Source organism: Bos indicus, chromosome 20 (assembly GCF_029378745.1).
Source record: "Bos indicus isolate NIAB-ARS_2022 breed Sahiwal x Tharparkar chromosome 20, NIAB-ARS_B.indTharparkar_mat_pri_1.0, whole genome shotgun sequence".
Taxonomy (NCBI): domain Eukaryota; kingdom Metazoa; phylum Chordata; class Mammalia; order Artiodactyla; family Bovidae; genus Bos; species Bos indicus.
The window spans coordinates 9,054,838-9,081,118 of NC_091779.1; the positions used below are offsets into that span (position 1 = coordinate 9,054,838).

General features: G+C 48.7%; 1 protein-coding gene across 2 annotated transcripts in view; it reads left to right on the top strand.

The window, feature by feature from the left end:
* ZNF366 (zinc finger protein 366) overlaps positions 1-22,724 on the top strand; it is a 64,294-nt gene extending 41,570 nt beyond the window's left edge. For both annotated transcript variants that reach the window (XM_019983012.2, XM_070774559.1), the window contains exons 2-5: positions 744-2,095; positions 4,742-4,933; positions 15,614-15,788; positions 18,679-22,724. In XM_019983012.2, coding sequence (XP_019838571.2) covers positions 758-2,095; positions 4,742-4,933; positions 15,614-15,788; positions 18,679-19,202 — 2,229 coding nt within the window. In that variant the 5' untranslated portion in view covers positions 744-757 and the 3' untranslated portion in view covers positions 19,203-22,724. The remainder of the gene's footprint in view (positions 1-743; positions 2,096-4,741; positions 4,934-15,613; positions 15,789-18,678) is intronic.
* Positions 22,725-26,281: the final 3,557 nt, after the last annotated feature.

Sequence of the window (26,281 nt, forward strand, 5' to 3'; positions counted from 1 at the left end):
TTTCCCTGATGTTGCTTCAGGTGGAAGAGTAGAATGCACAGATTGCCAACATGACTCTGTTAACACTGAAGTATATGCTTTTCTTAATCACACTGATCTTGTCTGCTCGATATACCCCAGCAGCCTTGCTGGGGGTGGATATTCAGATAGTCTGAGATCTGTAAACAGTAAAGTCTGTTCTCCTGTGTGGCCTGCAGTATCCCCATGCCCCAGCAGCAAAGGCCCTTAGACAGGGAGAGGCAGTGGAGATCAATTCACTTAGAGAAGAAATAATCCTAAAAGACATTTAAATCGCCATTTGGCAGATGCAATTGCATCTCAAGCTGAGAGAAGGTGTCCTAGTTCTGACTCCTGAACTGAGTAGAAGTGGGATTTCAGCAGTCACTTCATCTCTCTGGGCCTTGGTACTCTCGTCTTAGATGGGGAAAATCCCCAATGAATTCTCAGGTTTCTTCTCAATCCAGCCCGTTCTCATACCCTGCTCCCACCCCAGCCCCAGCCATGGTTTTGTGATTGGGTTTTCACTGGAAACCTAGGGTCCCACTCCAAGAGGCCAGTGCTTTCTACATTAGTAACCGAGTTTGCAAGGGGGAAAAATTATATTTTAAACAGCCTTAGGATAAACGGGGATAGGTATTAAACAAACATTACTCTCTATAAATTGGTACTGACATCTAGCCAAAAATGTTAATGGAAAAAAGGGGATTTTTTTTTTTAAACAATAAATTTCTTTCTTTTTAAAGGAGAATTGCCAAGGATGCAGAAGGAACTGAAGATGGTCAAAGACGAAGATGTGCATTTCAGTTTGGGTGTGAAGAGGGCCCCCTCCTTTCCCCACGGCCTGCAGACCGTGGTTTCCCGAGGGAAGGCTCCCCCAGGACACCCCTTCCCGGAAGCTCTCCGGGGGCCGTTTTCCCAGTTCCGGTACGAGCCTCCTCCAGGAGAGCTAGACGGATACCCAGGGGTCTTTGAAGGAGGAGGGTCTCGCAAACGCAAGAGCATGCCCACCAAGATGCCCTATAACCACCCCGCGGAAGAAGGGGCTCTCGGCCTGCACCCCGAGGAGAGCAAGAACCCGGGGGTCCCGGACCTCCCCCTGCTCTTCCCGCCGCCGCCGCCGCCGCGGCCCAAGTACGACTCGCGGATGATCGACCTGTGTAACGTGGGCTTCCAGTTCTACCGCAGCCTGGAGCACCTGGGCAGCAAGGCCGTCAAGCAGGAGCCCGTGAAGCCCAGCGCCGTGTGGCCTGCGCCCGCGGCCCCTCCGTTCCTGCCCGCGCCCTACCCCTACTACCCCAAGGTGGCCCCGGGCCTCGTGTTCCCCTTCTTCGTGCCCTCGGCCTCACCCTTCCCCTTCAGCCGGCACACCTTCCTGCCCAAGCGGCCGCCGGAGCCGCCGCTGCCCCGCAAAGCCGAGCCGCCCGAGAGCGAGGAGACCAAGCAGAAGGTGGAGCGAGTGGACGTGAACGTGCAGATCGACGACAGCTACTACGTGGACGTGGGCGGCGCGCAGAAGCGCTGGCAGTGCCCCACCTGCGAGAAGTCCTACACCTCCAAGTATAACCTGGTGACCCACATCCTGGGTCACAGCGGCATCAAGCCGCACGCCTGCAGCCGCTGCGGGAAGCTCTTTAAGCAGCTGAGCCACCTGCACACCCACATGCTGACGCACCAGGGCACCCGGCCTCACAAGTGCCAGGTGTGCCACAAGGCCTTCACGCAGACCAGCCACCTGAAGCGCCACATGATGCAGCACAGCGAGGTGAAGCCGCACAACTGCCGCGTCTGCGGCCGGGGCTTCGCCTACCCCAGCGAGCTCAAGGCCCACGAGGCCAAGCACGCCAGCGGGCGGGAAAACATCTGCGTGGAGTGCGGCCTCGACTTCCCTACCCTGGCCCAGCTGAAGAGGCACCTCACCACGCACCGGGGCCCCATCCAATACAACTGCTCCGAATGCGACAAGACCTTCCAGTACCCCAGCCAGCTGCAGAACCACATGATGAAGCACAAGGACATCCGGCCCTACATCTGCTCCGAGTGTGGCATGGAGTTCGTGCAGCCCCACCACCTCAAGCAGCACTCCCTCACCCACAAGGTACTGAGGGGCTCCCTGCCAGGGGCGGGGCTCCCGGCCAGGGGCAGGGCTGGCCCGTCTTTGGAGGAGAGGACCCAGGAGCCCTGCGTGGCTCCCCACCCCTAACACGTGTAGAGCCCTAATGTTCTTCTTCACCTTGAAATGGGAGAGAATGAGGAGCCCAGCCATCAAGCCCTTTCCCATCTAGACTTCTAGAGTCTCAGGTGGGCCGGAAAAGAAATAATGCGGTTTGGAGAGGAGGGTGAGGAAAGATGAACGACACAGCACAGCGGGTCCTTGTGCTGTTACTTAGCCTTCCAGATTTCCTAAGATTTCATGTTTGGAAACTTCATCCAGGGCACTAGCATGAGTGTGTCATCAGTCCCAACGACCCAAGACCAGCTTTGCACCAGGGATACACTAGTCAGAGCCTTCTAGAAAACTCTGGAAAGTTCTCTTGGTCTTTTTCTGCTGAATCTGTGGCTACCTCTTGGTTTAGTTTCTCCTTTCAGCTGCTTCATTTACAGGTGACTCTGCGGGGAGCAGAGTCTTGGCCTGGGTTCAGCAGGATCCGTGCTTCCCCCCCTGAGCTTCTGCCAGGTGGTTGCAGTGCTCTCTGATTTGTATTATAGGAGGCATGAGTGCATTCTTCCCTTCCCCTGTCTCAGATATTCAAGGAGAAATATAGGCCCACATGTCTGCCTTCAGCCTAGTTTGCAGCCAAAGCCCTAGAGTCTCTCAGGATGAACTAAAACAAGTCCCTGGTGTGTCCCTGAAATCTTACCCAGCTAAGCTAACTTAGGTCAACTTTGAGCTTCCAAGAGGGGAAGTTTGCCCCACTGACCTCTACTCTATCACCTTGACTTCAAGTGGTTTTATTGGCAGAAGAGACTTCTAGCGAGCCAGAGTTGCTAAAACAATCTTTCATTCTGAAAGGTCAGTGGAGGACTTTGCCCAGCCAAAATAACATTTCTGCTCTGGCTTTGTGGGTTTCATCTGATCGGTTAAGACCAAACAAGACAAAATGTGTAGCTGCCTTGGCTCTGCACAAACAGCTGCCCTGCAAAAGGCTCCTTAGAAACCCCCAGAGAGGAGGTGCCTGCCTAGTGCAGGAGCCATCATCAAAAAGCCTGAACTGAGAGGCAGCGGCCAGAGGGACTGTGTGCTGATTTCAGGGATTCCTATATGTGTGGAAAAGGAATCAGATACATTGTAGAATGTATGAAACTTCTGTAAGATTGTTCCTATACTTGAATATATGATGTAGTTATCATCTCGATCACAACCAAGTATAGGAATAATCTTGAGAATAAAGATACTGAAGTAAATTTTAAAACTCATTAAGAAAATAGTTTTTGTTAATAATTTTAAACTCACTGTTTGAGTATGCAACACATTTTAAAAATTCATCTTCTTAGGAGGACATTAAAATTTAGATCTCTCCATTAGCATAAATCCTTTCTCGTCTGCAGTCACCTAGAGTAGACAGTATTCCAGTTAGGAAGAGCCCAGCACTCCATTTGAGCGCTTCATCTAGAAAGGCTGAGGGACCCAACTAAGATTATGCAGTCAGTAAATGGCTAGGCAGGGACCCTAACTCCCACCCTTTAGTGCCAGGGGCTCACCAAAATTGAGGAGTGGTACTTTCTTGTACCATGTCCCAAATTAAAGAAATGGAAATATAGGCAGAGAGAACCTTGAAACAACTCCCCGCCCTAGTCCCTATGAATGAATACCAGGCCATATGGGTTTTATAAGGTACAGTTGTTAGCTAAAGACTTGTCTAAACCTGTAATAACCCTAGTTTTATTACCATGGATCACTACGTTTTCCTCCCCAAAAGTCATTCTGGGTCAAAATTTCTTGCAGCAGCCATTTCAGGGAAGCACTGGTCGGCCAGGATTAGGTAATATTCTACTCACGCCGTGAGTGAGTCCCTAGCCATGCTTCAGTTGAGGGCGTTGACGCTAAAGTATTCAAACACTTCTCCACAAACAGCAGGGAAACTAGAAAATCTTCTTTCCTGTTTTCTAATCGAGAAAGCTATCCTCTGCCAGATTTCTCTGTCGGCAGAAGCTGGCTTGGAGGAGCTTCATAGTCAAATCACACCCAGGCCACCATGGCCTGCAGGAACCCAGGGTACCATCTCAAGAGGTCATTATCAAGCTGTGATTTTTTTGAAGTGTGGATCTGTTTGTTTTTGAATTTTCATGTCCTTTAATGAGAACTCTAGAGAACGTTGGTTTTCATACGGGAAATGATATTATAAGTTTAGGAGGTTTTGTTTTTTCATTATCGTGAAAGCTGAATTAGAGACTCATTTTACATAACATTCTGCAGTGCTCTTACCCAAATCCTATTAATCCACGAGAGCTGTTACTGCAGAATTAACCCCAAGCAAGCATCAGGAACAACAGAAGCAATAGCTGTCTTTTCCTCTAACCGTCTGGCTAGTTCATGGTTTTCAGAAGAAAATAAAAGATTATGTAATCAACACTTTTTAAGAAAATAGTTATTTGACAAGGCTACAGCCATACTATTTGGAACTCAACATCTGTCACTAAATTCTTGGTGGATTTATGTGTCAGAGAGAAAAGCAAAGACTGCTGTCCTGATGGCAGTCTGTACCTGCTCACCATGGTTCTTTTGAATCTTGCCTCCTTCCAGGGCGTGAAGGAGCACAAATGTGGGATCTGCGGGCGGGAGTTCACGCTGCTGGCCAACATGAAGAGACATGTGCTGATCCACACCAACATCCGTGCCTACCAGTGTCACCTCTGCTACAAGAGCTTTGTGCAGAAACAGACCCTCAAGGCACACATGATTGTCCACTCGGACGTGAAGCCCTTCAAATGCAAGGTGAGCAGGGGGCCTGAGGGAATGCGGAGAGGAAGGGCTCAGCGCGTGTGCGTGGTCAGTGGTGGTCGACTCTTTGCAACCCTGTGCCCTGTAGCCCGTCAGGCTCCTCTGTCCATGGAATTTTTCAGGCAAGAATACTGGAGCAGGTTGCCATTTCCTACTCCAGGGTATCTTCCTGATCCAGGGATCACACCCACATCTTCTGAGTCTCCTGCAATGGCAGGCAGATTCTGTACCCCTGAGCTACCTGGAAATCCCGGGAGAGCTCAGAGGGCTCTGCAAATGCGGGGGGAAAAGTCTCCAGGGAACCTTGTCCTCAGTCCCCTCAGAAGGGCCTCTGAGGCTCAGCGTATGTCTGCGGCCAGACCCAGGCCATCTGCTGTGTCTCCACCACAGCTGTGCTCAGCTGTGCCCCAGGAGTTGCCCTGCTTGTCTCCCTGTGGAATCGGTCAGTGTGCAGGGCCTGGAAGCAGCCAGACCCGGGAGAGCTGAGGGTGGAAAATCCGTTTGGAGATTGAGGTTTTTACAGGATGAAGGTGATGTGGAGGGCTCCTGTTCTAGAAGGCAGCAACCAGGTGCAGCCCTCTTCCCCTGACAAGCCAGAGACAACACAGAGAAGTCAGAGAAGCTTCCAGCCCTGTCTGCTTCCCTTCCCCTATGCCACCCCCGCTCCCGCCCTCCTGACACTTGGACTGAGCAGTGTAATTTGAGGGTAGGTCTCCTGGAGGGGATGAAAGAGGTTTAAAGGTTAACCCCTCCTGTGACCTCAGAAATGCTTGCTTGGGCAGAGGAACAACTGAATGCTTCTTGTTTATTCCTGAGTACCGTGGAGCATCTTTGTTACCGTCCCTGTGTCGCATTACCTTGGTGGGGTTTTTATTTTGTGTGCTGAGATAAAGTGTGAGCTGGAGACTTGTCAAGCCTAAGGCACCGGCGGGCACTGCTCAGAAGTGCTCGGGGTGTCCAGGCTGCCCCGTCTTCCCATGTTGTTCCCACTCCTCAGGAGGAGAAATCTCGCTTAGGGTTGGATAGTTTGACTCAAGGAAGGTACTGACAAGTGACCCCACAGCCATGAAGGGAGGGCTGAGAGGGGAGCAGAGGGAAATCACGGAGTTCAGATATCATTAGAGCCTTTCTGTTTGAAGTGGCTGTTCCTTCTGTGCTGTGTGTCTGACAGAGTCCCAGTGACTTTCTCTGTCGATCCCTGTTTCTGGAGTAGGGTTCCCTGCTTCCAGGGGCTGTTGCTGCCTTCATCCCTCCGCAGTATGTACCCCCACTTGAAGGAACCCCCTGTGAAGCTGACTTCTTTCCTGTGCTGGCCCCTCCTGGACGGGGTGAGAGGGGTCAGGAGCCAGAGCTTCCCTAGACCTGGTGGGCATTCTCCGGAGGTAGGGGAGGGAGGGGTCTCCCTCCAGCCCTTTTCCTGCCACCCACTTGTGTTTCCCCTGCTCTCCTTCAAGTTCCCAGTGGTTTGAAAGTCAGTTTATGTCCATCTGGAGTGATCTGAGCTGAAAGGGGAGGAAGCTGTATGCAGAACGATGTACATAATTTGCAGGGCCTGGTGCAAAGTGAAGATGGGGGCCCCTACTTCAGATGTTATTCACAATTTCAAGATGATGAAAGCAGAGCATTACACCAGACCCAGGACCCTTCTGAATTCAGGGCCCCATGTGATCACACGGGGCTCACACTCATGAAGCCGGGCCCAGCTGCACGAGCCTGTGGATGCCACAGACCAGCTCTTGTCTCCCTTTAGACATGCCTTGGGTTCCTTCCCACCTCACTGAGTCTCTTGAACCCTTCACTTTTTTTTTTTAGATTAAAAATTTTTTTTTCTGGTCATGCCATGCAGCATGTGGGATCTTAGTTCCCTGATCAGGGATAGAACCCCTCGTCCCTGCATTGGAAGTGTGGAGTCTTAACCACTGGACCACCAGGGAACTCCCAAACCCTTCACTTTTCACAGAGCTGTTCCCACCCTCCTGGGGTTTACTGTCTGCTACAGTAGAGGTGCCATCAGGGGCTCATTGCCCCTCTTCGTTCCTTGTACCTCTCTTCATTTCTTGTGCTGAGTTTACTCTTGAGCTTCAAGGAGGAACTGTATTTTTATCTGCTGGTGGCGGAGCACACGAAGTTGTTAAAATATGCAGGCGCCATTGCATGGTTTGCAGTCCCCTAAAAATCCATGTTCATGCAGCCCAACCCCCTCCCACTTCACCAGTTCAGGGCCAGCTGTAGCGGTTAAACCAGCAAATGTCTCTGAAATGGAGGGATATGATAAAGCAGAGCCAACTCAGGAAAAGGGCTTGCAGGCTGTGTGTGATTTGGGGGCACAGAGGCACTTCTGTTTCTGTACCTCAAGGGCCTCAGAGGGGCACAGAGGATCTGGGACCAAGGGTCCCTGAGAATTCAGACGGTTCTCCCTGGTACCAGGGCACAGAAGACCGGACTCGATGGGGCCAGGGATGCAGTGAGCCAGGCCTCACTCACCCTGACGGTAGAGCGCCACACGTGCTTCAAGGGTATCAGCTGGTCAGCTGAGAAGCCCAGTCGGACCGCTCCTTGACGGTGGATAAGGCTCCAGATATCGGCTCCAGATATCTACGTGATAAAATCCCATAAGAGAGGGGCTTGAAGCGTGAAGTGCCAGCTCCTATATGAGGCAGTGGAACTTCTCAGTGGGAGGTGGCTTGGCCATCTGCAAAGGTCACTTCTTTCTGGTGAGCGGGTCCTCCAAGGAGACCACAGGGGGTTGGAGGCTGCCTGGAAGGGAGTGTCAGTCATTTAAACAGAAAGGCCTGGATGTCAGAGTGTATGTTTGTCCAACGTAGGTGGCCCTTCTCCGTTCTTAGACAGTTCTGACACAAGATCGGGTGTGAGTCGCCTCATCTGGAGCGCGCACCTCCCGACAAGGGCGGACGCGCTGCCAGGCTCTCCCTCGCTTTGTCTGCGCCTCCCTGCCAAGCGCCGCCTGCTTGGTGTCTGCATACCTTCACTCTCTTTCATCTCAAAGGAATTTCAGAGCATGTCTGAGCACGTCTGAACGTACAGATTATGTAATGAGGGCATGTCTGTGTGTCTGTAGACTGGTTCCAGACACCACAATGGGATGGGCCACCTCCAGATGGTGTCCTGTGACTTTGCTTCTTATTCATGTCATGCTGGACTCTTGGAAATCTGGTCCTGGGTGGGGTTTCTTCGGGTCTGGGAGTTGGGAGAGGAACAGAAGGCCATTTGCTCATTGCCATGCAAGTCACACCGCTCTGAGAGGAGCGGCTGGCCGGCTGCATGGTGATGCTGGAGCACAGGCCTGGACAACTAAACCTGACCTTTATCATCGGGAAGGGTATTTCCCTTTATGTGATTGACATGGCTGGAAGAAAAGAGGCAGAACTTGCTCCAGCCATACTCCAAGAGTTTACTCTTATCTGTTGTTGTTCAGTCGCTCGGTCATGTCTGACTCTTTGTGACCCCATAGACTGTAGCCCACCAGGCTCCTCTGTCCGTGGGGTTTCCCAGGCGAGAATACTGGAGTGGGTCGCCATGCTCTCCTCCAGGGGATCTTCCCAACCCAGGGATTGAACCCACATCTCCTGCTTTGGAAGGTGGATTCTTTGCCACTGAGCCACCTGGGGAAGCCCTGACTCCATCTCCTTTACCCCAAAACTTGCAAAAACAAGGTATGGGGAAGAGTCTTTAAGTAACAGATTCTAATTTCCTGGGATTCTTACCACTAAAAATCCTTCCTAACATCAATCCCTCCTACTGTGGTCACATGAACTGATTCTCCCTGGCCCTGGCTCAGTGGAAACAGCTGTCCACAGCAAGCAGAAACATTTGTTTAGTGCGGGATTAAGCATTAACAATAGGATGGAAAATTGGAGGAGAGGAAAGGTTTCCATTTAGTTTCTTTTTTTTTTTTCTTATGAAAAGTTACTGCCCTTCTGGGTTCTTTTGCTGTTGGCTCAACTTCTGGACTCCTTGCTTCTTGGAGCCAGCTGGAGCTTCTCCAGAGACCTGTGCCTGTAGACTTAAGCCATGTTTCAGAAATATGCTTCCCAGATTCTGCGTAAGCACGAAGGACTTGATTTGGATGCTATCCTTGTAGCGGCCACGCTCCATAATAGCAAAGAACCAGCTGCCGTCTTTGGGAAACCTGTCCAGGAAAAGCAGTCATCCAGAATTTCCGGGACAAATTCTCCTTTGAGATGGGTGAAGCTGGGAGCTGCCTATGTTATGAATCACCAGGTCATCTGCAGCCTGCCCGAAGCAGAGGGCTGAAGGCCGAGGGAAGAACAGATAGAAAAGGATGAGTTCTCCCTGAAAAGGGTCCCCACTGCCTCTGCCAACTTGGCTCCATCTCCCCCTCAAGCTCTCAGATGCTCCAACCCAGTAGGGACTTGTAGGCACCCAGTGCTTGGGATCAGGGTTCTCAGGCTGGCATTGAGGGGGTTAAGGCAGTGACCAGATAGCAGCCTTTTGGCAGCAAAGCCCTCCTCAGCAGAAGGAAGGATATAGCTGTATGAACTGCCTGCTTAACAATGCCTCGCATGTCCCCAGGGGCCCGCCTGCAAATAGATTTCATCTTGCTTTCTCTTGTACTTTTCAAAGCTTCCTGTTTTCTCACGGTCCTTTTGGACAGTTTACAGTCTCTCTCTCCCTCCCTCCCTCTCTCTCCCTTTGAGGAAAGGAACACCCTTCTTATTAAAAGAGAGAGAGAGAGAAGGATGTAAGGGAAGGGCAGCTTAACGGAGGCCATTCTCCGGGGCTGCAAGCTGCTGCTCTTTGACCTTTCCTCTCAGAGCAGGGAAACAGGCTTCCTGGAGCATCGCAGTCTCAGTTGTGTGCCTCTGCGTGTCTGGTGGGCCTCTGGCGACCGGCCCAGTGGCTGCCCACTGCCATGGCCCTGCCTCTGTGCACAGCGGCTTCCCTGTGACTCCGCTGTCAGCACTGTCACTGGGACTCGCGGGAAGTTGCCTGGACCGAGGAGGGACTGGGCGCCAGGAGGCGGAGTTAGGAGCTTCTATGCCGAGAAGGGGACAGGGCACCTGCTCGCTGTTTAAAGGGCTGATGGAGGGTCAGGGAGCCAGGTGATAGGCTCCCCAGAGCCTGCAATCTAGGGTGAACCTTCTCTCCCCATCCACATTTCCCAGGGCTGCGTGAGCCACACCTGCTTCCGTTTCTATGATGCCTCAGGTAACCTGGCAGCTGTTTACTCGAAGGATTCTTCACTTGTTCCTTCCTTAGTGGGCCTTCCACGTAATTTGGTTTTAAAAGACAGCACCCTTATCCTCAAAGAACTTAAGCATTTCTGGAAGGCGAAATGTACGTGATAGTGGCAGTAATGAGCTAATATTTATCGAGCGCTTACAATTTGCTAAGCCCTTTACCTGGACCAAGAGCTCGCGTGGGATACTGTGATTACCATGGACATTTTACAGAAGAGAAAATGGAGAAAATTCTGTATCGCTCTGGGGTTTCACTATCGTCTCTCTGCTCTGCTGTCTATTACACTTTGAGATCCACTTCCCTTTTTTAAAGTAGGTTTAAAGGTGGGTATAGGTGGAAAAGCTGATATTTAATGTCACAGGCACACTAATACTGCTCATTAGAGCAACTGAGAGTTAAGGAGGGCTGGACTGGTTGAGATGACCACCTGCAAGATGAAATCTGACTCCTCATCACTCCAGCAGCTTCCTGTATCAACACCTATCCTGGCTTTAATTTCCGCAGACCTCGGTAGGAGGCGATTCAGCAAGTCTTGACTTGGGCAGGCTCTGCACCTCACGTCTTGTGACTTAAGGGGGCTGTGTATATGACTGCTTTCCAGGAGAAGCTAGAGTTTGGATGCTCCCCCACAACCCTTCTCCCTGTCCACCTAGCTCCTCTCCTCCACTACAGTGATTCTGCTTAGAGCTCACACCAAACCCCACCTGAAGGCACCATCTTTAATTGACGCAATCCTCTTTTTCTGGCCTCTCTTCACCAATTGGTACTGAAAGGCCTCTCCAACTTTCACAGACACAGAAAATCTCCATATATTTGTGTGTTGTCATGTGAGGACGATCCTCTAAGAAGGATGACAAGGCCAGGTGTTCTGGATAAGAACCCAAGGGCTCCGTGGAAGGGCCAGAGGCTGAGAGGAAGAAGCTAAGGGTACCTACCACTGAGATGTGAATGGTATTCAGGTACTTCAAGTCCTGAGTTAATTGCTTCTATCTTTCTGCCACTGAGGATTTTGGTTTGCAAACTAGTGTGAATAGCTTTAGTGGTAACAAGAGAGAGAGTTAGTGATGGCTGCTTTGTGGAACTTTTGCATGAGGAAGTCATATTTTCCCTGACTTGGTTGTTTATTTCCTAACCATACACTTAGACATTCATTAAATGTTATTATATATGTAGCCTTGTGCTGAATTACTGGGGTTGGCCACACAGAGAAGGAAGGTGGCTACATTTCTGAATACCAGAAATGGTATTTTATTTGAGGACACTTTTAGTGTCCTCAAAATTTTCAGAGCTAACACATTATTTCTTATCCCTGGGAAAGCTCTCCATTGGCTACCAGTAAGCTATCATAAACCATAAAAAAATGGTATATAAAACCATGGTATATTAAAAATATAAAAATTTTATAAACCATGGTGTATAAAAATTAAGTTTTATCAACAACAACAAAATTTGTCTCCTTTACCAATCACACATAAAATATATAGCTGATGAGTCATGTTCCACAGTGGATCTTCTTCCCTGAGGCTATAAACCTTGACTTCAGGAGACAATCAGTTCAGTTCAGTCGCTCAGTCATGTCTTTGCAACCCTATGAACCGCAGCATGCCTGGCCTCTCTGTCCATCACCAACTTCTGGAGTTTACCCAAACTCATGTCCACTGAGTCGGTGATGCCATCCAACCGTCTTATCCTCTGTTGTCCCCTTCTCCTCCTGCCTTCAGTCTTTCCCAGCATCAGGGTCTTTTCAAATGAATCAGCTGTTCACAAAGTATTGGAGTTTCAGCTTCAACATCAGTCCTTCCAGTGAACACCCAGGACTGATCTCCTTTAGGATGGACTGGTTGGATCTCCTTGCAATCCAAGGGACTCTCAAGAGTCTTCTCCAACACCACAGTTCAAAAGCATCAATTCTTCAGGACTCAGCTTTCTTCATAGTGCAACTCTCACATCCATACATGACTGCTGGAAAAACCATAGCCTTGACTAGATGGACCTTTGTTGGCAAAGTAATGTCTCTGCTTTTTAATATTCTGTCTATGTTGGTCATAACTTTGTTTCCAAGGAGTAAGTGTCTTTTAATTTCATGGCTGCAATCACCATCTGCAGTGATTTTGGAGCCCCCACAAAATAAAGTCTGACACTGTTTCCACTGTTTCTCCATCTATTTCCCATGAAGTGATGGGACCAGATGCCATGATCTTAGTTTTCTGAATGTTGAGCTTTAAGCCAACTTTTTCACTCTCCTCTTTCACTTTCATCAAGAGGCTTTTTAGTTCCTCTTCACTTTCTGCCATAAGGGTGGTATTATCTGCATATCTGAGGTTATTGATGTTTCTCCCAGCAATCTTGATTCCAGCTTGTGCTTCCTCCAGCCCAGCGTTTCTCATGATGTACTCTGCATATAAGTTAAATAGGCAGGGTGACAATATGCAGCCTGGACGGACTCCTTTTCCTATTTGGAACCAGTCTGTTGTTCCATGTCCAGTTCTAACTGTTGCTTCCTGACCTGCATACAGGTTTCTCAAGAGGCAGGTCAGGTGGTCTGGTGTTCCCATCTCCTTCAGAATTTTCCACAGTTTATTGTGATCCACACAGTCAAAGGCTTTGGTATGGTCAATAAAGCAGAAATAGATGTTTTTCTGGAACTCTCTTGCTTTTTCGATGATTGGAGACAATATCATTTATTAAAATGATAAAACATCCTTTTGTCCCCATGTACCACTAAAATGACCCAGAAAGTTCAGAACTGAATGAATTGATCTAGAAAGGCATGAGTATAGAAAATACGCCCTCAGCTATGATGATCATAAAAGGTTGCTTGTCCAAAACTGAGGAAGAATCTGGCAGTAGCCCTCATGCTGTGTGCACGCCTGTGTGTGTTGGGTGGAGGTGGACTATCATATGAGGGGCAGAGGGGCTGTGGCCACAGGCAGGTGAATTGCTCTAACCCCAGAGTCACAGCAGTTGCAGTAGCAATAAGCTGTGGGTCATTATCACAATAGTAATAGTTCCCTTGTCTGTAGTGTTAAGGATGATGAAATGTCTGAAAATAATAAAGAGACTATTCTTGTGCCACAACAAAAACAAAAGGCACTCCACATATTCTTCAAGATTAGGTTCAAATTTTGTCTCCTTTATAAAACCTTTTCAGACCAATCCAGCTTCTAATACCTCAGCAACCAGAGATGATAACTAAAAGTGGAATATCAGCCTCCATGAAGCCATTGAAGGAAGAAGGCACCCATTTATTCCTTCAGTTCTCTCTCTCTGTCCTGCCTATAATACCACCAGACCCATCCAGGCTTGGACAAGTGCAGTAGCTTAATTGATCTTCCAGACCCTAGCCCCTCTCTCCCTGCATCTCTTGTGCTTATCTCCCCATGGCTCTTGCTCTTTTCAGACCTGCTTAATGTGCCTCACCCCTTCACTCACTCAGCAGAGGCTTAATAAGGACCTATCATGTGTCAGCCTGATGCTAGGCAGGGATTATAACAAAAAGGCAGGCAGAGCCTTTAGAGATGCCTCTGTCTAATGAAGGGCTGTTCAGCTCAGCAACTTCAACAGCAGCATTGTTCCAAATAGTCAGGAACTATCCCGTGAACCAAATGAGAGACATCTTTTCTAAGATGACCCATGACTGGAAATACCTAGTCTAGAATCTCTAGATACATTTTTCTTCTTAGCCAGGGCAGAGAACTGAAACTAAGCTTATAAAGAAAACTCCACCAGAACTTTCACATGTGAGCAAAATTGAGCCACAGGCTGATAGATCTTTATGAACTGTCTCTGTTGAGGATAAAAAGAAAGCAAGTGTCCATACTTTTTCTTAAGTTAGACCCACTCTCTCAGCATCTCCCCTCTTGGGCCACCTTTTCCAGATGAATGTGGTGAGGATGCTCTGAACACTGGGTGTGGGGCACCAGCATGCTGCATTCATTCTTGCTAGTAAGGAAGTGGAAGGGGGAAAAGCGCTTAAAACCCCCAAATGTGAATCATTTAAAAATATAGAACCAGCCATTCATTGCCCATGCATAGATTATCTGTGAAAAATCTGCAGTCCCAGGATGGCTTCCTCTTACTGCCCAGTGTTCTGTTAGTCTAAGTGCCTGAGGTCACAGATGTTGGCCAGCTCAGCTCTCACTGCCATGGCCACCTGAAGACAATATGGTCTGCATTAATAAAAGTTCCACCCAGAGCTCCTCACTGGCGCCGACACCATGTCTCAGTGAGAAAGGAAAACTGGCGTCTGCTTCAGTGGACACCGCATTCCACGCCCTCTCTGCAGGCCCCGCTCACTCTGTTTCTCTACCCTCTGGTGTGGGCCTCGGAGGCTGGGAAGGGAGGAGGGAGAGAGCGTTCCTCCCGTGAACCTGGAGTCCCAGCACAGACAGAGTCCTTCTCGGCATTCCTCACAGCACAGCCGAGCAAGGGCTGGAGCTTCCAAACCCCACTCTGGGGAAGCCTGGGGACAAGAAAAGCAAGGAGAGCACGCACAACAGCTGCTCCTGTCTCCCACCCTCAGCATCTGCACGTCCTGCCTTCAAACAGGCAGTTCTGCTGTTCCCATGGGACCTAGGGAACCGCTGGTGTGGTCCATCATGTATTTGCAATTTGATGGAAATAGGAATGAGAAGAAAAGAAGTGACTAAAACAGGTTGGCTTTTGGATACCTAGGATGATATTTTCAGTACTTCAAATGTCTACCCAGAGAACAGACACAGTCCTCCCTTTATACACTGTTCCTTTTAACTCCCCATAGTCAGCAAATTAAAAAAATTAGAGGAGCATTGTTGATACAGTCTAATGGAAGAGTTATGTTGGGGGAAACTGTGTGATACATGCTGACTGATGATATGGTCTCTGGTGTCCAAGGACCTGAGTTCATCATCCCAGTTCTAGCACCCATAAGCTGTGTGTGCCCTGGCCAGCCTTTCATCTTAACCCCTCAGTTTGTCCATCCGTAAAATGGGGATGAGAACGGCACCTATCTCATAGGACTCATGTGAGTTAAGTGAAATAGTCCGTGGCAGACTTGGGATAGGGCTTTCCATATTGTAAATACTCCATAAATACTAACCAAGTCATCATATCCTTATCATTATAGTGAAGGATACTTTCAGCAATTGCTTTTCAGAGAAGATTTTCTCCTTTTCGAAAGGTTGTGTTCAAAAGAAGCTTCAATAGCTTTGCAGTTTTTACCTTGAGTTTAAAAATTCCTGTACAACAGGAATAAAATCTCATGAATCCATCCCTCCCTGCTCCACGTCTGAGCCTGGGCTCAAGGCAGCCACTCCCTGACTTCCTTGGGGACACTTTATTTGGAAGCAGTTTAAAAATGCCAAGATTCAAACAAAGTAACAGCTCGTCCATCCTCACCCAGGCCTGAGTGTGGTTGTCTGGGCAAGGGTCCCACCCGCGAGTAAACTGTTCTCCTGGTCACTGTCTCGACAGCTTTGTGGGAAGGAATTCAACCGGATGCACAACCTCATGGGCCACATGCACCTGCACTCCGACAGCAAGCCCTTCAAGTGCCTCTACTGCCCCAGCAAGTTCACCCTGAAGGGGAACCTGACTCGCCACATGAAAGTGAAGCACGGGGTCATGGAGCGCGGCCTCCACTCTCAAGGTAATCGCCCTTCCAGGAGCCCTGCGGTGGCCGGGCCCAGCAAGTGACGGAATGGGAGCTGAGCTTGTCTTTAGGGAGCTCTACTCCGGGGGTTATTCCTACATTTAAAAAAGGGAGCATCGTCTTCAAGACCACAGCAGAGTAGCAGGAGCAGGTTGGCAACATAACTATAGCAAACACAGAGTGAATATCTGGAGGTTGTAAGTGAAAGTGATGTTGGTTAGAGCATCATAATGGTGCCGGTCGGCACCATTCTTCATTCTGTGTTCCAGGCCCTGCAGCGAGTGCTCTGTCTCTGTGAATATTTATAGTAACTCCAGGCTGGAGGAACTTCTATTATCCCCATATTACAGATGGGGAAGCTGAGGCTTTGAAATATTAACCTGACTCAACTGAAAAGTGGCTGACTGAGAATTTGAACGCAGACCTTTCTGACTCTAAAGCCACACTGTATCCTCTTGATCGCACTGCTGTTACGGGGCAGGCCTGCAAGCTCTGTTACGGGGCAGGCCTGCAAGCTCTGCTGGCAGCTGAAGTGTGTCTGGTCTAGGTGTAGGTCTGGCAGGATAGCAGGCTAGGTCTCATCTGCCTGCTCACAATCAGAAACTCACAAGGACAGTTTTCCTGCTTGGAAGGGCCGGTTGGCCACAGGCCAAGCAGGGGCTTCTATCTCCCCCACCGAGTCCTAACTGAACTGATGGAAAGTTCTGCCTCCTGTTATCTTCTCAGTCCCTTTCTTTGCAGGAAAGAGTTAATTTCCAGAAGTACTGAACTCAGTAGGTTGTCCTTCAGTAAACGGGCAGTAAATGCTCTCTGTCCAGTGTGGTGTGCTCCATGCCCTGGCAGACGCAAGGGGAACTGAATCGCCTTGGTTTGCCCTCTGGGAGGTCTGTGTGCGGGGAGAGAAGACACACATATATGTAACTTGCAGTAGCTCGTTAACTGGGCTGATGATCCAAGCACAGGGCAATGCTCTTAGATGTTATTGCTTGTCCCCAGTATTTCACAAAGTAGACTGTGTTGTTCTCATTTTATGTAAGAGGAGACCATGGTCAAGAGGTGTTATAGAAACTGCTCAAGGTCAAACAGCAAGTTGAATGCAGAATTGAGATTCTAACTCAGGACTTTCTGGCTCAAGCCAGTGCTCACTGCACTGGGTAAAAACACGGGTGGTTTGTTCATATTTGCTGCTTCTCCCCCCTCTACAAAAGATGTGGTCAACTAGGCACCCGTATTCATAAGTAGAATGCATGCATGCATACCCAGCAGGAAGCAAAACGATTGTAGCTTTCAGATTTCTGAAACGCCCTCTGAGTTTATGATGACTCCTGGGTGACAGAAAATTGATCATCCTAAAACAAGGCGTGGAGTTTGTATAAAAGCCCTGAAAAAATGCTTGTTAAAAACAAAAGCATTTTTTCCCCTTGAGGATGTTCTTTTCCTGAATTATTCTTTGCATCCAGCTATTCTGGATTTTTCCAGAATTAGGTGAAGTTTGCTCAGCCACCACGGCTGGAGACATAGAAGGCAATGAGGAGACAGTGCTCCATCTGACAGTCTGACTCGGTCACCAGAACTTACTCCATGTGGATGCTCACGTCCTAACAGGCACCTAAAGACTGTCATTCTTCTGGAAAAATCAAGAGCATCACTGTATTATCAGAGAGTTGCTTTGAAAGTTTGTAACAGACTTCCGACAATGTTAATGCTTTCATCTACAAAAGGCTTTGGCATTTCTTCACTCTAGTTTTTGAAATAGCTCAAGAATCATGACCCAGATTAAAAAGATCCTCCCTGTGTCCCTGACAAGAATAAAGCTACAGATAGCTTCATCGCCTGACAACACCGTAAAGTAGGCAGCCCTGGACATCGGCTTCCTCGGTGTGTCCCCAGCTGCTTCTCCCTGGGCACCAGGGTCTGGCCACCCCCTGGCCCTCCCTGCCCTCCTCCTCCTCAGTCATCCCCACCTGTCCTCCAGGCCTGACCACTGGCCCCCCACGGACGGGGCGGGTCGCGCCTCCCACTTGTCTGTTGCCTCCTGAAAAGCCCATCCCTGAAAGTGAGGCCTGCCCACCTCCCCGTGTCCAGCAGCGAGGACACTTGTGGTTGGGCAGGGGGCTTCGAACGTCTCACCGGACCTTCCTCTGCCCTGCCAGCTCTGTCCATGCTTGGGGAGCCCTGGACCCAAATGCAATATCTGGTTTTTTCCCACAATGAAAATATCTTTGTTATTTTTTTCTTATGGTGAAATATGTGTTCACTGTTAAAAGTAAAAAGAAATATATTCAAAGTGAAAAGAAAAATGTAAAAATCACCTCATAGTTACCCATTTTTGAGATTTTGACATATATCCTTCCAGATATTTTTTGATAGATAAAATAGAGGCTACACTATAAGTATATACATTTTTACTTAAAGTATATAGAGAATACCTTTTATAAGCACTAAGAGGTATCGACATATTATACACATAGAAGTACCTTCTATACACATAATACCTTGACTGTTCTTTATGGTCTGAGCCACCAGGGAAGCCCCATGGAGGTACTACTATTTATGTAAGCAAACCTCTGTCCTTAGATGGATACGTTGTTTTCACCCATCCTTATATAGTTTGTGCATTTGCCAGACTATATTCATAGTTTAAGTTTTCAGTTGTGTGATTGGCTAAGTCAAAGGTGTGCTTATTTTTAAAGTTTTTCATGCATGTTGCCACAATCCCCTGAAAGGAGTCACACGGATATAGATTCCAGCTGTGACAAGGCCCATCTCTCTACAGCCTTCTGGGGATTTATCTAGTTTTAAAATGCAAAATCAAGCTATGCTAACCAGCCCTGGGTTCCACCCAGCGACCCCTTCGGCGGCCTGAACGTGCCTTTGCTCCTGGCAGGTTTTGGAAGGGGGAGAATTGCGCTGGCGCCGACGGCGGGGTCCCTGCGGAGCCTGGAGCAGGAGGAGCCCTTCGACCTGTCCCAGAAGCGCCGGGCCAAGGGGCCAGCCTTCCAGTCCGACGGGGAGAGCGCCCGGGGCAGCTCCTGCCACGAGGAGGAGGACGAGGACAACTGCTACGAGGTGGAGCCGGACAGCCCGGGCCTCGGGCCCCGCGGCCCGCCGCTCTGCGCGCCGCAGGACCTGTCTGCCAAGCCGGAGCCGGGCCCCGGGGAGGAGGCGCCCGCCGAGGAGGCCTCGCCTCCGGGGGCCCGCCCGCTGAAGAGCCGCGACAGCCTGGGGCCTGAGGGCGGCCCCGAGCGAGAGTTCGCCCGCAGAGACGAGCGGCCTGGCCTCCGGGTCCTGCCTAGCACCCGGAGGGGCCCAGCCTTTTCTGATTACTTGTACTTCAAGCACAGAGATGAGAGTTTAAAAGAATTACTGGAGAGGAAAATGGAAAAACAAGCAGTGCTTTTGGGGATCTAAGTGGACGGTTTAAGAATTACACTTGGAAAATGAGAGCTAGGCAGTGCAGATACAGCTTTCTGCATGAGCTCTCATTTGCTGGAGAAGAGAAGGGCGCGAATCTTGACAAAGGGCGCAGACTAAATGAGTAGAGAAGGAAATGCTTCTCAGATCTTGCATTTGGGCCCTTGATTTTTAACACACATGGAGGGCCTTCTTCAATGTTGTTTCATGGATCTCCAGTACAATTAACTGTACATACTCTTCTAGACATCTAATTGTAAGCTGATGCTGAGGTGCTTTTAGAAATTCTATTTTCCATTGACTAACATGGTAAATTTCTTTCTAGTTGCAAAAATATGGTGCTTGACATGTTACTTTATTAATGACTCTTTAGTTGAATTTGTGAAAGTTATATTTTTCCAGATAGATGAAAATTGTAGTAGTGGTATATATTTTTAAAATCTCTTTATTCAATAATCAAAAAAATATCAGAAATGACAGAGGAGGGTGAGTTTTTAAAGAGGATGTTCTTGAGTAGTTGCTGCAGATATAAGATAAAATTTCAAGAGAATGTGATTAATTTTGATTAAGGAAAAACCAGCAGTGCTTAGATTCCTGCCTGGGTCTGCCTTGTTCAGCTCCCGCTGCCTTCATCAGATATCGCATTGGAGCATATTTTCTGATGGCCCAGCAGTGCTCAGTGTCTGCAGGCTAACCCTGAGTCCTGAGCAGGGCTCCCTCCTGGGGACCTTGCTCCAAGGCCTCATCCTGTGAAGCAGCTGCAGGAAGAGTTGGCAGCCTGTGAGCAGTGGATTTGTCAGTGCTGGAGCTGTGGGGCTGGGGGTGGGGGTGGCTGGGGGGAGGAATTCTCCCTGAAATTAAGCTCTAACTTGTTTAGAGTATTGGAATAACCATTGCTAGGAAAGCAGTTGCGGGGCTGTGTTCTCAGTGCTGCCTGCACATTAGAATCATCTCAGTAGTAGTAGTGTTAGCTGCTCGGTTGTGTCCAACTCTTTGCGACCTCACAGACTATAGCCTGCCAGGCTCCTCTGTCCCTGGGATTCTCCAGGCAAGAATATTGGAGTGGGTTGCCATTTTCTTCTCCAGAGGATTTTCCCAATGCAGGAATCAAACCCGGGTCTCCTGCGTTGCAGGTGTATTCTTTACCATCTGAGCTATAGGGAAGTCCCAGAATCATCTCAGGGAGCCTTAAAAAAAAAATACTAATGCTGGGGCCTGGGCCCCTGAGGCCCTGATTTAATTGGTCTAGAGGGGAGCTCTGGCATTGGTTATTTTCCAAATTGCCCCAGATGACTCTTATGTGTAGCAAGAGTTGAGAAAGATCAACTAGGATAAAACAGTGGCTCCCACGACCCCCTCACAAGGATTCCATAAATATTTCTGCTTCTGGCTTTACTCATTAAGATAGAAAGCAGGAGACCTTGAGATCATTCTGCTGACTTAGGCCTTCTTACCTGTTCTGTCAGAGTCTCACGAGAGGAGGCACACACACACACCCCCCCCCACACACACACTGTATAAACACACAGTTTTTTTTAATAGGAGATGATGCCTGTGATATTTATGATCACTTAATATGTTTAAAAATACATAGTCAGCCTATAGTGACTGTTTCTTCCTAGATTCGTGAATCATGATTCCAGTGAGTGGTGGTGGCTGTGAAGTGTGATTTGAGCCCAGCAGGTGGGCTTTCCTTAGGCACTGGATTCTGACAGATAAAGCAGTGCTGACCAGATGTCACATACATGTGACTGCCCGTAAGCAGTGACCCTCTGGTACTGTGTCTGAGTTTATGTAAAAACTGCTTCTTGGTAGTTTCAACTCTTATTTGTAGAGCTAGGTACTGTTTATTATTTGCTTCTTCTCCTCCCAAAATTCCCAGTACATTTCATTAGACAGTCTGACCCATCTCTGACTGTGGGATGCCGTTTTTCTTTTTCTCTTGGTCAGGTGCTTCCCCATCAGCCTCATCCAGTCCTCGTCAGTCACGCACGCACTTTGTCAGCCCCTGATGCGACTCCTCCTGCCACTTTGGTTAGGCTCCTTCCTCCAGCGTTGCCACCACAGCTTGCCAAAGCCTCTTGAGTTCCCTGCAGCCATCCTTGCTTGTCTCAGGGTCAGGGCACTTGCAAAGGGGATGGTAAAGGGAGGATCGTGGGTTTCTGCAGTTACCAGAACAACTCTGAGTCAAGAACCTACCCAGAGGATAGGACCCAAAGGATCCAAACCTATCCTTCCGAGGGGCCATTTGCTTTCCATTCATCATTTTTAATATAGCTCGTCAGTGCCTCCAATGACGTCACTCGGAGACTGGCAGAGTGGTCTCTGAAGCCTCCAGCTCTCATGGGCCTGTTACATATTCATTCTTTCAGCAGCCAGGTGTTGAGCACCTGCCATAAAGGCTGCAGATTTCAGTTTGTTCTGGGTGTGCCAAACTGGAATAGGAACTAGGAGATCTTGAATAGCAAGTTTATAGACTTTTCCACACAAAAAGAGTCAGGTGGGAGTGTTTGAGGAACAAGTTAATGTTGAGATGGAAAGAGCATGGTCCAGAATGGTGGTTTCCACATTGTGTGTTGAGAAGCAAGAGGTCCTCTTAGGCCTTCTAGAGCTGCTAGAGGAGGAGAAATTCTCAGCCTTCATCCCCACTTCACTCAGAGCAGCTCCAATTCCATCTGTTTTATTTGTTAGACTTCCAAGTAAAATTTCATTTGGAGGAAGAAAAAAGGGTCTAGGAAAAGTAATAAAAAAAATTGTTATGGAATGTATTCTAAAGCCTGTTTTTCATTCTTGACTCTATGAGAGACTTAGATATAATTAGCTATAACCTGCTGATTAATATGCCCTGACCTTCTGAGAACCAAGTCTAAAACCTTGGTTTTGTGTGTGACCAACATCCTGATTTGCCTGGGACAACCTAGGTTTATACCTCTTGTTCCCACTTAGTCACTAAGAGTGTCATCTTAACTCTCAAAAATGTTCCAGTTTGGGTGATGAATTATATGGGCACCCTATGCGTAAGTACAGAGTACAGAGCTAAGGGAAGGGATGGCCAGCCTTGCCTAGAGCTGTTAATAATGAGCCAGAACGCAAGCCTGAAAGAGAAGCCATAAGGCCTCTCTCAGAGAACTAAGGGATGAAACCATCCAAGGTCATCAGCACTTCCCCGGCCAGGACAGCATGACGTTTATCACGTTATGACACTTTGAGAATAGGTCACTACCAGATGCTTTCCAGGCTTTTGACCGCTGTCTTTGAACCGACCAACTGACCCATCCACGTGGCATATTTTCTGTTAATCTTTTTATTCCAGCCTATGATTACCCCCTTTTGTTGCCTTTCAACTCATTCTCTCTTTTTAAAAATTTATCTTCTCACTGGCCATGAGACTGAGGCTGACCTTCCATGATCTCACAAGGGTATCTGGTATATTTGTATATGAGAAGTTGCGTGAGACAGCCAATGTGCACACTGTATTTATTAAGCCCTGAAGGCATTTAATAAAATATTAACATCGTGTTTTGAATTATGATCTTTGTCTGCTTTGCTGGAACAAAATGTAACAGAGCTAACATTTAAAATCCTTCACATATTTGGACAATATTACACCAAATGTTGATTTTGTACAGAATTCTGGCTTGCTATTTAAAACTAAAACTTGAAGTATGTAACAGCCCAAGTTGTGAATATTGCTTTCTGCCTCAGTGAAAAAGCAGTTTACCTGAAAATAGCATGTAACCTATATTTTGTTAATTTAAACAAATAAAGACATGTTGGAAAAAAACTGAGCTAATCATTTGCGAAACCTGAAATTTTACAAGGAAGCTTCCTTTCTCAGTGTCTCACCCCTGCCCTGAGACCTCCCGGCAGAGCGGTTCCCACCAGGGTGCGTCTCGGCCCCAGGGAGACGTGGGTGATGGATTCTCGCACCAAGCTTCCAAAAACAGATGAATGAACCTCAGCCCATCAGCAGGCAGGTGACGTATTCCGCACCCTCTTCTCTCCTGTCCAGAAGAACTAGTTCTGGAAGGGTGTCATGGGAAAGTGGGAGGCTGGAGGCAGCACTGTGTTGTCCTGTGTCAGGTGCTTTGTGCAGTGTGCGCTGCAGTGGGCAAGAGCACAGACTCTGGTGCCAGGTTCCCGGGCTCAGCGCCCAGCGCTCCCACTTCTAGTCTTTGGGTCCTGAGGCCAGTTTGTGAACTTCTGTCTGTGCCTTAGTCTCCTCATCTGTAAAATGGAACCAGGAACAGCGCCGTCCTCACCAGGTCATTTTGTGGGTTAAACGAGGTAGTACATGAAGACACTCGTGTGCATGGCTCGCAGCATATGCCTCGTAAGACTTAGCTGTTACTATTCACATCAGTGAAGCGGCCAGGAAATGGGACACTCAGCTTCCCCTCTTCAGCAGAGCACCCAGAGCTATGTCAGCATGGGAAGTTGTCCATCTCCGAGGAAGCTTCCCTTTTAAACGTTACTTGCTGTTATGTGCCAAGCGATGTGCCAGGTGCTTTGCACGCTCAACCTCATTTGAACCTCACACAACCCTGATAGGCAGAGGTGGTTGTCTCCACTTTACTGATGAGGAAATGGAGGTTCAGGAGAGGGAAACAACTTGCTCGGAACAGCTTCATCAGCAAGTTCTTCCTTTGCCCGCCAAGCGGATGGCCTGTGGCAGGCTCTCTGGAAGCACATGCTAAGACAGATTTGGGTGCGAGGTGTTTATTAGGGACGAGCACCAGTTAAAAGAAGCACGAGGAAAGGGCACTGAGTAAGAGAGAAGCAGGACTGTGCTGCTCTCATCCGACGTGGCGGGCAGCTGGGGGCAAGGTCCACTCATCCGAGTGGTACCACGCTGGGCAGAGACATTCAGGCCTCGGGGCCCCCCACCCCCACCCCTTGCCCTGTCAACAGAAGCTGCACTCCCAGGAGGAGCCTGACCTCAGGAAGGTGTGACTCTGCACAGGGGCAGACTCTGAGACAGTCAGGGAGCTGGTGGCTAGAGGTGTCTGCTGCCCCACTCCCCACAGCTCAGCACGAGGCCCTCTCTGAAGAGAGACTGGGTGACTGCGTCTGCCACAGCCTACCGCTTGCATCACTCCAATCCACTTCCTCCTGTGCAATCACAGAACACCGCCTCTAGGATTCCAGTGGGCCTCTCTGCCTGAGGAAAAACTAAGAAAAGGGAGATTTGTGGAATAAACTTCAGCCCCGCTGCAGCAGTCAGTCTCAGAGACACACTGATGCTCATTTCCTCCTTTCTCCATTACCTGTCTAGATCCATCTCACTGTCAGATACCACCTCTGCCCGGGTCAGGGGCTTTCCATGTAGCGTGGCCCAGACACTCGTCTCCAAAGGGCCTGACCTTGGTCAAGGTGTTGCTGCAGACTGAGTGCTTTGGTCTCCCTTCTAATTTATATATTGAAACCTTAACCCTAGTGTGATGCTATTTGGAGGTAGGACCCTTGGGAGATAATTGGGTTTAGATAAAGGCATGAGGATAGAACTTCATGATGAGACTAGTGCTAAGACCAGAGTCTTCTCTCTCTCTGCACTGCAAGGATGCAGCAAGGAAGCGACTGTCTGCAAACCAGGAGAAGGGTCCTCACCAGACACAGGAGCTGTGGGCACATGATCTTGGACTTCCCAACCTCCAGAACTGTGAGAAATCAATGTTTGCTGTGTCTGTCAGTCAGTCTGTGATATTTTGTTACAGCAACCCAAATGGACTAAGATAGATGCTCTTCTCAGAATGGGGTTACTGGGTTTGTTTATTTAGAGTCATTGGTGGGGAAGGAAACACCAAGAGAACCCCAGGTGGGTTCCACGCATATTCCTCCCTGACCCCTTACGTGACAACAGCTCTTCTCTCTCCTGATGATCAGGTCTTTTCCCTCTGCCAAGATGGTGACTCCTATGCTTGTCTGCAGGTCCCTGGAGACACGGAATAAAAAGTACCCAGGTGACAGACATGCTGCTGCTGCTAAGTCGCTTCAGTTGTGTCCAACTCTGTGCGACCCCATAGATGGCAGCCCAGCAGGCTCCCCCGTCCCTGGGATTCTCCAGGCAAGAACACTGGAGTGGGTTGCCATTTCCTTCTCCAATGCATGAAAGTGAAAAGTGAAAGTGAAGTCGCTCAGTCGTGTCTGACTCTCAGCGACCCCGGGATTTTCCAGACAAGAGTACTGGAGTGGGGTGCCCTTGTCTTCTCATGGCTTATCATTAAATGGTCCTCTTGCTATGCCACAAGTGGAAGTGTACCCTCTTTGAGTAGGAGCACTTCTAACCTTCCAGAGCCCAGAGTCACAGCAATAAGAAATACTGAGTCCCCCACCATGTCACTACAAGTGAAACCAAGTAGGGCCACTCCTGCTTCCAGCCTTGGTCCCTGCACTCTTCCTGCTGAGAGTATAGGACCATATAAAAGTCTTTGATTCAGTGCATATGCTGGAGGACGACACTCCCTCCTCGTGGAGTATTTCCTCCAAGAAGAGCTCCAGGCAGCTGGCCCCTTCTGGGTGGTGTGTGTGTGATACGACCTGTAGATCCTGTGGTCACGGGCCCATCCCTCACCTCATTTGCTGTAATGTGAATGCTGTGGTCTGATGTTACACTAAGATTCTGTGTCCATAAAACAAACACTCCATAACCATACCACTTGCATAAGCGTGCTGGCTGAGGTCCTACCAGCCGGAAGGGCAGACCTACATATGAAGTATGTGTCTATTCCTGTGAAAAAGTCCTTTCAAATCAAAAGGGACTCAATATAAATAAATAATAAATAATAATAAAAGGTCAGCTTCTCACCAAGTGACTAGTTGTGCTTCTTGAGTAATGCTGCCTGCCATATTGGAGCCTCGGCACCATTCTTTGTGGCTGGCATGTTGGATATTCAGCAATAGGTTAGCCTTGGTAAATGGAGTTCACGCTGTTGCACTCATGTGTAGCTTCCATCTGTGCCACTGTGGCCACTTCATATGTGCTTTGTTATACCACTGGACTAGCTGTTGACAGAGGGTTGAAGTCAACTCGCAAGTCAGTTGTCTGCCTGACTTAATCTCTGCCTGACTTTAATATT